The sequence below is a fragment of the Vicia villosa genome, linkage group LG1 (assembly GCF_029867415.1).
Source record: "Vicia villosa cultivar HV-30 ecotype Madison, WI linkage group LG1, Vvil1.0, whole genome shotgun sequence".
NCBI lineage: Eukaryota > Viridiplantae > Streptophyta > Magnoliopsida > Fabales > Fabaceae > Vicia > Vicia villosa.
In genome coordinates this window covers 235,701,488-235,712,607 of record NC_081180.1, presented here as the reverse complement: position 1 = coordinate 235,712,607, position 11,120 = coordinate 235,701,488, and the positions used below count along the sequence as shown (strand labels likewise).

The window sequence follows — 11,120 nt, the reverse complement described above, 5'->3', positions numbered from 1 at the left end:
TTGTATGAAGCCCAAGAGGAGGCATGGTATAATTGGTTTGAGCTCTTAGAGCGATTTCACCGGGAAACCATACTCTATGTCCTAACCTAGCTAAGGGAGATTCTTTGCACGAATCCCAATAGGAGGCTATGGGAAACCTAGTGTTGTACTAAGTTGAACAAGTATATATAACATGAACATGTATATGAACAAGTATGAAAAAGTATATGAACAAACATGAACAAGTATATGAACAAGTATATATGATAAAGTGTATGTGTACATTGGAGTTTATGAAGGAAATATACCTTTAAGGATGAACGGTTTATCAAACAAGGTTATGTACACAGGAGTTGGGACTTATACTCAAGGAGAGGCCCAATGAGTTTATTCAAAGCTATGTAAACAAATATTTACAAAGGGGGTTGGGACTTATACCTTGAAGGAGGCCCAGGAAGATTTTGAAGAAAACCCAAACTTTGATTTGTTATTCGCGGGTTTAAATCAAATTGATCGAGGTATAAAAAGATAGGTGTATATACAAAAAGTGACCTAATTTTATACAAAGGAGTGGGGCTTACACCTTAAGGGATGCCCAGGTTGTTTTGAAAATGACTTGATCAATCCAAAAGATTTAATCAAGAGTTTTTGAAAGAGAAAACCCTAGAAAAAGGCTTTAAAAATGATTTATTTTTTATTAAAGTTATGTAAATAAATGAAAAAATATTTACAAAGAGGTTTGGGGCTTACACCTTAAAGGATGCCCAGGTGTTTTGTTGTTATTGGAAAACCCTAATTTTGGTTTAAAACAAAAGTTTCGCAGAAGTTATGTACAAAAACTTTTAAGAAGATATGTACAAAAGCAAAAAAAGGAATGGGACTTACAACTCATAAGGAGATGCTCATGTTTTATTTTATAAAACATGGTTGATTGTTTTGTTGAAAGATGCGAGGTTTCATCGTTTTGAAAAACTTCGATCGTTTGTTGAAAACAGTTTGAATTTTGACAAAAGTCAACTTAATTAAGATAAAGATAAAGCTTATGCCTAATTAAGACCTAAGTGATTAGGGTTTGATCACAAAATATTTACGAGTGATTAGGTTTTAAAAATCAAATGAAAAACAATATTTAAAGTATTAAAAAACACTTAAAAACAAGTCATTTTAAACCTAATAAAAATATATTAAATAAATAATATTTTTGTGATTTTTTTGGATATTCATAAAATATGTATATTAAATGAGAAGTGTGCAAAAAATGAAGTTAAAATGATGAGTTTTAATTGGTTAAAACAAGTGTTGAATTTGTGAAAAAAAATGAAGAAAATAAGTATTAAAAAAGAATGTTTGGTCCCTAAGGGTGTTGAACCCGTGACCTTGAGGTCACTACTCAAAAACTTGGCCAACTGGACCACGCGCGTGGTCTGTTTAAAACATGCAACGAATTAATTATATTTTGAATCAATTTTCAAATTTCCTTCGCAAAAAATGGAGCCAAGAACACTAACCCCATTTTGATTTTGAATTTTCTTAAAACTGAATCATTTTGATCAAGTGAATAGCCTAACTTGCTCGATTTTTCACAAGGAACATGATGGTACCATTTAATTTCATTTATTTTCACTCTAAGATCATTAATTTTATGATGAACACGAAGAACCCTAATTCTATGATTCAATCTGGAATCGTGTAGGTGCAAGATAAATAACAATTGATTGAGGGTTAATGATCTATATGTGTGCAGAAACAAGATGGCAAACCAGTTTTTCATTTATGATGCATGTATGATGGAGTTGGAAGTTCAAAGCACTTACCTCAAAAATTTGCAAAACTGGAAATTGAATTCGTGCCTGGAGGTGTTACAGATGTTGTTTCTTGATCTGGACAGCTTTAATGAACCTTATGGAACATGTTTGGATTGTTGGAACGAATTAAATTCATCTGGATCACTCCATGGAACCCCATCTGCAGTAGGGCCAAGTATGAATCGAGCTTGATGATTCTGAGGTTTCAAGTTAATGGTGAGTGTTTGGATAGTTCATATGAAGTATATGGATGATGTTTGGAAGGTTAGTTTGGACATAAATGGCCTGGTGTGAGAATTGGCATGATAAGGCTCTCTTTATGCATATATGGAAGTGTGGTAGTGATTCTGAGTTTTAGGTGTTTTGGGGTGTGTGAGTGGATCAAACACATCCCATATGATGTTTATGAGATGTTAGAACCATCACTTTGGCCATAACTTCAATGGTTTGGAGGTTGGAATTTCTACCTCTTTGAAAATTAAGAAACTTGCAATTCAAGAAAGAAAGAGAAAACCAATGCTTGGAAAGGTTTTGGTGTGTGAATGAATGGATTTTTAACCTCTATTTATAGGCCATGAATTCTGAATACAAGCCTTGGCAAGTTGATAATATCTTTGGTGATTTGGCATTAAGAGATAAAATGGCATCTTTTGCATTAAATGCAAAAGGTTAAAACCTTTACCCATGGTTAAAAATCTAAAGTGCTTGGAGATTCTTTCCTATCCAATCTTTAATGCTTGGAACTTGCCCTTTGGAGTTGCAAGAGGTCATTGCTTGCATTATAGGTCATAAAGTGTTCATAACTTTGTGAAAATGGTTTAAAATTTTAAGCATTATGGTCACTAATGTCAAAATTAAAAACCATAGCTCCACTCCATATTTTTTCATGCTCTTGGACATTTTGGAAAGCTCTTGTTATGTACTTCAAATCCCTAGTTGAAAGCTTCTTCAAGATCTTTAAGGAAATGGGTGAAAAAGATCCATGAACTTTGGAAAAAATGAAGTTTTTAGTGAATTTTTCAAAAGATACCAACTGTGAAGCCCCATATCTCTTAAATGGTTAATCTTATGGAAACAAATTATATGTGAAAAAGTTGTTCATTGGATCAAAATTTACAACTTTCATGTTGGAAGTTTTTTTCAGTTTGTAGGTGAAATTTTGAGATATTCCCTTCCAAACTTTGACTTTTTGATTCTTCATTGATTTTCTTGATTTTCCTTGATCAAATGACTTCAAATATCATATATTAATGATTTAAATCTTTAAAAGCCATGGTTGACCAAATTTTCCAAAAAGTCAATGGTGATCTTGTACAGTTGACTTTTTCAGGTGAATCGCGTTTCTGGAGATTTCAAGTGTATTAGGCTATCCTCACCAAATGAATGATATGAATGGCTCATATTGATTTATTGGAGGATCTTGAGTCATGATTTGAGTTGTGGCACCATTTCCTGATTAAAAAGTCAGTTGTTCAGGTGAATTAGGTTAAAACCCTAATTGTGGGCCAGATGAAATTGATGATTGTGGCTCTTGAATTGAAGTACAATTTCCAGTTGGATATTTACATAGGGATTATTTGAAGATGAATGAACCCTTTGAGTGATGCCCTGGAGCTTGTTAAGGTTTCCCGAATGTGATCCCTGATTTCAGTCCCTGATAGTTCAAAAACCCTAGTCTGATGACTTGAAATTTCACTGTTGATCAATCTTTGTGTGGGAGATGTCTTAAATCAATAGATTAGGTAAATATGATACATTTGGATTCTTGAGTTCAGGTCTGAAGCCATTAGGTCAAACCCTGAGCAAAAGTCAGGAGTATGCTGTCTTCAGTCAAAACCTTAATTTGGTTGATTCAAGGCCTTTAGCTTGTTGAAATAAATCTTTGAGGACCAAATGTTGATTGTTGATGAAGATAGTTCATTTGAGATGAAGGGAGAACAAAAATCTAACTGGTTGTTACGTGTACTGATGAGTGATTTCTTGATTAAACCCTGCTGAGTCACAAGTAGCAAACACAAGCTATGCAATTTGTTAGTGATGCAAATGATGCATATGATATGATATGAGGTGGTATCTTAGGTCAAAAATTGGGGTATGACAGATGCCCCTATTTAAGTTTCTTCAACCTAAGATATGAAGATTGAAAATCTTCGTTTTGATAGGGTGGAAGAGACTTAAATATCAGAAGACGCGAATTTTGGACCTAAGATACCAAAATCGCGAATGATGCAAGGATATCTTTACCGAGGGGATATCAAGAACTGACTCCACTGGGAACAAGAGATCGGGAAGGATGTCTCTATCAGTTTTAGGAAGAGAATCCGTTTTATCGGGAAAGCAAGTGTATGCTTCACCGGGGAATGATAGCTTTGTAAGAGAAAAGCTCACCTATCGACATTACCGACTATCAGCACAGTGATAGACTTGATAAAGAATAATGCGAAGGTAAAATATATGAAACTATATTACCGACCATCAGAATGGTGATAGACTTGACATGGTAAAAAGAGTTTCAAAGGTTTGGTTAATATTACCGACTATCACATTGTGATAGACATGATAAAGAGTAATATAACCAGAAAAAAAGGTTACCGACTACCAGCTTCGTGATAGAGGTTCTGAAGACATGATCAATTATCAGCCAAGTGATAAAATGATTCTTGCGACTTCACTAGGGAAATTTATTGATTATTCAGCCTCGTGAACAGTAATAAGCCATGGTTGTCAAATGGTCTTCATGATTAATTTCCCAGAAAAGGAAAAATCATTTGAAAGAAACATAAACTGCTCAGATGATGAGGCTATTGTTTATGGTTCAATTTTTTCTCGACTCTATTTGGGGAATCGGAATTTGAATCTCTAGTAAAGACATGGTTCTATCCAATAATGAACTGGAAAGAAACGGTCAAACAAGACTTTGTACCCGTGAGGAATGAACTCAATTGGGGATTTTCTCCTTCGTTTTGGAGAGGAGAAGCTAAAGCAACCTTCTTCCACGAGGAATGATCTCAGTGGGGAACTAGAGAAAGAAGATGTTCTTTCTGCTTATGGGTGACAACCTATTGGGGGGATGACATGCCCGTGCCTGTTTCTTTTGGGGATAGATACATCCTAAATAAGTGATTTTGAAGCAAACATTGAAAAATGCAAGAATGCATAAATGATGCAAGTATGTATGAATGATGAATGTCATGAATGTCGCATGCATGCTGACGATACTGACAGACAAAGAAGTGTATACTGGAGAAGGACCAACGTCGCAATGCAACCAGATACTCGGCAAATGTTTTTTCAACACAGTGCAGATAACACGGGTGATGAATGGTGTTGCACGCTTTAGACTTCTGTGGGAAAGACAAACATCTTTTCTTCTTCACTAGAGATGAAAGAACTTCTTCACTAGGGATAAAAGAACTTTTTCTACCGTGAGGGGTAATTGGCCTTAGGAATTCTTTTTGGGATAAGAATATTGTTGTCTCATAATTTCTTTTGAGGAAGAGAACAACTCTCAGGGAGAATCCTTTTGTTCATCCTATGGAGACAATTGTTGATGATTCCTTCTATTGTTCACAACTCAAAGGAAAGTTTCGCTTTTATTTTGAAAAAGAAAAGTAAATTCATTTAAAACTTCTTTTTTTTTTCAAAATTGAATAACACAATTAAAGCGTCATTTTGCAAGCTAGAAAAGATCAAGAATTGCAAACAAATGGGCACAAGGCTCAAATTTATTTAATAGGATGGTAATCAGCTAAAGACGTGATTCCATAGAGTATTTACAAGAGTTGGAAATGGTAATTATGCGGAAAAGGCTACATTGAAAGCAATAACCACTATTCTCCCTAACAACTTTGAGTTCCAACTGTGCTTGTTGCTTCAGATCGGCGATGATTTGATCGGAGATCATTTGATAAAAAAGACTCTTCAGGTGACGAAGTACGGACTGATGCAGTTACTTTGTCATAAATCCTTAATTTTTGCCTAGATTTCCCTTTCGGGTTTTCAATCTACCAGGATGAATTTTTCTGTTTATTGTCTCTAATTTTTGCCTGGACCGCCCTTTCGGGTTTTCAATCCACCGAGACGCTCATTTTTTCCTAAGTTGCCCTTTACGGGTTTTCAACTTACCGAGCTATTCTTTTGTCTTTTTTAGACAAAGTATTTCTTGACTGCATCAGCATTCACAGGATGTGGGAGATCATCACCATCCATGGTTGCAAGAGTCATGGCGCTGCCAGAAAATATTTTTTTGAGAACATACGGGCCTTCGTAATTAGGAGACCATTTGCCCCTAGAATCCGGTTGAAAAGACAAGATCTTTTTAAGCACGAGGTCGCCTTCTTGAAATTCACGAGGTCGAACCTTTTTGGTGAAGGCTTGCTTCATCCTTGCTTGGTATAACTGTCCATGGCATAGAGTAGTCATACGTTTTTCTTCGATTAAGTTCAACTGATCGTATCTGTTTTGACACCATTCAGCCTCTGATAACTTAGTCTCCATGAGGACTCTCATTGATGGGATTTCAACTTCTACGGGGAGCACAACTTCCATGCCGTATACTAGGATAGTCATAGGCGTAAAGCTATATCTTCTTTGGAAGGCGATAACGGGAGAGTAGAAGGGGTTGATAATATTAAATAGGAGGTTAAAAGATATTTCTTTGAGTTCTTTAAGGAGGAAGATAGAGAGAGACCGGTTCCAGATGGCCTTGTTTTTAATGTTTTGGAGAAGGGTGATGTGTCTTGGTTGGAGAGGAGGTTTTCGGAAGAGGAAATTAAAGAGGCGGTTTGGTCGTGTGACGGTAATAAAAGTCCCGGACCGGATGGGTTTACATTAGAATTCTTTAAATTGAATTGGGAGGTGGTAAAGGATGATGTTTTCCTTTTTGTCAAGGATTTTCATGAAATGGAAAAACTCACTAAAGCGTGTACATCGTCTTTCATTACTCTAGTACCAAAAGTCAATAAGCCTCAAGCCTTGAATGAATTTCGGCCTATTTGTTTGGTAGGGAGTTTGTACAAGATTTTGGCTAAGTTGTTGGTGGCTAGGCTTAAGAGGGTGGTCGGGAAACTTTTCTCGAATAATCAATCGGCTTTCATAGAAGGAAGAAACATTTCGGATGGTGTTCTCGTCGTGAATGAGGTGTTGGATATAGCTAAAAGAGAGAAAAGAAGTTGTGTGGTATTGAAAGTCGACTTTGAGAAGGCCTATGATAGAGTGAGTTGGAATTTTGTTAGATATATTTTAAAGAGGATGGGGTTTGGTGATCGGTGGATGAGATGGATGGAGTGTTGTATTTTTACCAATTCTATGCCCGTCCTTGTTAATGGGAGTGCTACCAAATATTTTAGTGTGGAGAAAGGTCTTAGGCAAGGTGATCCCTTGTCTTCGTTTGTGTTCGTTTTAGTCATGGAGGTTCTTACGGTCTTAATGAAGAAATCAAATGAGCTAGGTGAATTGCGTGGGTTTAGATACAAAGGTGACAAGGAGGTGGATATGTTACAATTTGCGGATGATACTATTATTTTGGCGGAAGGAGATACCGCGAATTTATGGAATATGAAAGCTATCCATAGAGGTTTTGAAATGTTGTCGGGTTTAAGGATTAATTTTCACAAGAGTAATCTTTATGGAATTAATGTGGGAGATTGGTTTTTAGAAGCGGTTTCATCCTTCTTATCTTGCAAAGTGGGATCTCTTCTGTTCAAATTTCTTGGAGTGAGAGTTGGTGATAGTCCAAGGAAACTTTCGATGTGGAAGGATCTTCTAGCGATGCTTAGGAAAAGATTAAATGTTTGGAGAGGTAGATATCTTAGTATGGCGGGTAGGGTGGAGTTGGTTAATTCGGTTCTCAACGCAATCCCGATTTATTCGCTCTCTTTCTACAAAGCCCTTAAGAAGGTGTTGAATGAGATTAAATCCATTGAAAGCAAGTTTCTTTGGGGAGGATTTGATCTTAAAAAATCTATTCATTGGGTGGGTTGGGATACGGTTTGTAAATCGGAAAAGGAAGGAGGTTTGAGTGTGAAAAATGTGGAGATTATGAATGTATCTTTGCTAAGTAAATGGAAGTGGCGTATTCTTACGGACAAGGAGGCGGTGTGGCAAGATTTGTTAGAAGCTAGATATGGCAATACGAAGCTTAAAGTGTTGATAGGGGATATATCGGTCTTGAATAAGAAGGATTCTTTTTGGTGGAGAGATTTATTTATTTCGGATAATTATGAGAAGCTTCTTTTCGACCATTTTACGGGTGCAATTAAACGTAAAATTGGTAACGGAGCTTTTACACCTTTGTGGTATGCGTCTTGGGCGGGACAACAATCTATGATAAAAACCTTCCCCGATCTATTCTTTTTGTCTGAAAATTATATGGATTCTATAAATATTGCAGGGTCTTTTGATGGAGGAAGTTGGCGGTGGAACTATACAAAGTGGTTCGGGGAACGGAGCGATGCTGCCGCTGCAACATTAAGACTTGAGAATTCTGCTTGGCCGATCCCTGTGGCAGTGTCTGATGTTGTTGTTCACGTTGCTGCTGGCGCTGGCAGCAGTCCCAGTTCGGCTTCAACAACCGGCCAGCAGCTGGCAGAATCCTTGCATCGCATAATGGAAGTCCTTCATCAGGTTCCGGTGCGTGAGAATAGTGGGGACAACTTTTCTTGGTCTTTGACTCCTAATGGGTGTTTCTCGGTTAAGTCATGCTACGACCGTTTTATGGCAAATATGTCCGGACCTCCTATGGATGATAACAAGGTATCGGCACTAAACTATCTTTGGAAGTGCAAAGTTCCTTCGAGAATTCTTTTTTTCGGTTGGAGATTTATCCTCAATAGAATAGCCACTAGGGATCAATTGGTGAGAAGGGGTATTTTGGTGGAAGGTCTTGATTCTTTATGTGCTTTATGCTTATCAGAGGAGGAATCTTGATCTCACTTATTTTTATCGTGTGATATTACTTCTCGCATTTGGAGAAGGGTGTATATGTGGCTAGATTTAACCGAATTTATGTCTTTTGAGGAGTTTGGGGATTTTTTTCATAACTATGGGAAGGTTCTTTGCTTGAATAAGAGAATGATCGCGGCTATTGTTTGGCTTGCTACGGTTTGGTCTATTTGGTTAAAGCGTAATGCGGTGATCTTTAAAAAGGAGTCTTTTAGTTTTACCGAGTGTATGTCGGAGATTGTTCATAATTCGTGGAGGTGACTTTGTTCCTCTTATAAGAAGGTGAATCTTTATAGCTTTTATTATTGAAATATTCGTCCTCTCGAATGCTTTGAGAGGTAGGAACTTTCCGTTTTGTATCGGGGTGGAGCATCCCTTTGGCTCCCTTTAATTTCATTGCTTATTTAAAAAAAAAACTATTAAAATAATGAGTTAATTAACAACTATTAGTATATTAGTATGTGTAGTAGGGTAAAAGTACATATAATGGCTCAGCCCTCGAAGGAGAATAGTTACAAATTGATGCATTAAATAGAATATTTCTCCTTTCAACCTTTCAATAATACGTAACATCTATACATATAATGGCCTATTTCCTAAAGAGAGAATAAGTGCATAAGGATGCATTAAATGAAATATTTCTTTTACATCATAATAATGTATCACATCACAATTTATATTTAAATATATCGAGCATTAATTATTACCACCAATGGAGAAAAATCTATATGAACTTCATAAGTGAGATGCAATATAAAGAATCTTTATTATTTTTATTTTTTGACAATCCGTATTAAAAGTGTACAAAATTCAAAATATAAAATACTGAAAAATAAAATTTGAGATGACCTTAAACAAATTCAAAAAATAAAATACTGAAAAATAAAAATTTGAGATGACATTAAAGAGGCTCGAAACAAAACTCAAATTTTATTATAAATTTAACAAATAAATGAGGTAATTAATATGTATCCTCGTTCAATACTTAGAACAATCTGTTGGTTTGAATGAGACAATATTATTTTTTAGGTCATAACCAACCAAATAGTTTACTTGTACACTGTGTCCAAAGATGCCTAAATCACGTTCATGTGGAAAAAATGAAAAGCATTCAATCCCTTCAGATAAAGATCTAAAGGTGCCCTTAGAATCTAATTTAACATCTCCGCCACTAAAATGTGCAACAATTAGTGGAAATTTAGGTTTTTTGAATGTGGTATTATAGCAAAGGTTAAATGCACCACTATCATCGTAAAAGCGCGGGACTTTAATCGCTTTTTTAACGGCTGATTCTAATCTATAGTAAAAATGACGTGGAACAAAAGTCATAGTTGTACCAGAGTCAAGTAAGATGTTATGTGTAGAAGCATTTATTCCTTTATTTTTAAACCCACTGTACTTTATTCTTTTATCTCCGACACTAACTGCTTTTAAATTTAGATAGTAATAGTCGGTTTGGTTGTTTCCTATCATTTTGACCATAGGAGTTGAAACAACATTATTACCAGAAACAATAGCAGCATCTCCAAAATTGAGTTTGCTAGATTGATTAACATTTCTATAATCAATTAGACAATATGAGAATCTTTCATTAAAGGAAGATCCTAATTGTTTTATAAGTGACATAGGCCCGATCGCAAGACCAACTACACCTGAACTTTTTCCAGTATCTGATAAAGTATTAGTGTGTCCACATCCTATAACAATGTCAGGAAATGATATGATGGATCCGGAGGTGGACTCTAATGAAATTGTCTCTAAAATAAGATCTCCTTGTGTTTTTCCTCCTCGACCATAATCTAATGTATATTCACAAGAATCTCTATCTTTTGAACAAGAAATATCTTCTTCCCTAGATTTGCATCTACTAGAAGAACATGAAATTTTTTGGTAACTCGAAGATTTTGAAGGATTAAAAATTGGAGTAGTTTGGTTGTAACATATAATACAGGGTTTGCATTGAATCCAAATTAAGTTACTACCTGAATCCAAAATACCATAGACCTTAAATGGTGGGGTACCAACAAAATAACTCATCAGATATTCACCTTCATCATAGATCAAAGACGACGTAGGTTTGTTTTTAGAAAAAGAATATTCTTCATAGATATAATTGGCACGATTGATAGAACGATATAAAGAATTGATAGTTTTTTGGGATTTAGTTTGTGTTGGGTTGTAAACGGGTGACATATAAGAATCACGGTGAATTAGTTCAACACTAAAACCATTGTTAATAGCATGTGAACAAACTATTAAACTAAAAAGGAAGAAGAAAATAAAAATAAACGATGAAATTCGTGACATTATTTTAGACATTTGAATGAACTTTTGTTATAATAAGTTATATTCTTTCACGCTTTTTATAAGAGGAGAATGCACATAGATGAGATA

General features: G+C 35.5%; 1 protein-coding gene across 1 annotated transcript; it reads right to left on the bottom strand.

Moving 5' to 3' along the window:
• Positions 1-9,704: 9,704 nt before the first annotated feature.
• On the bottom strand, positions 9,705-10,919 carry LOC131596837 (aspartic proteinase CDR1-like). Its single transcript, XM_058869574.1, has one exon. The coding sequence runs from the start codon at positions 10,917-10,919 to the stop codon at positions 9,705-9,707; it is 1,215 nt and encodes a 404-aa protein (XP_058725557.1).
• Between the last annotated feature and the right edge of the window lie 201 nt (positions 10,920-11,120).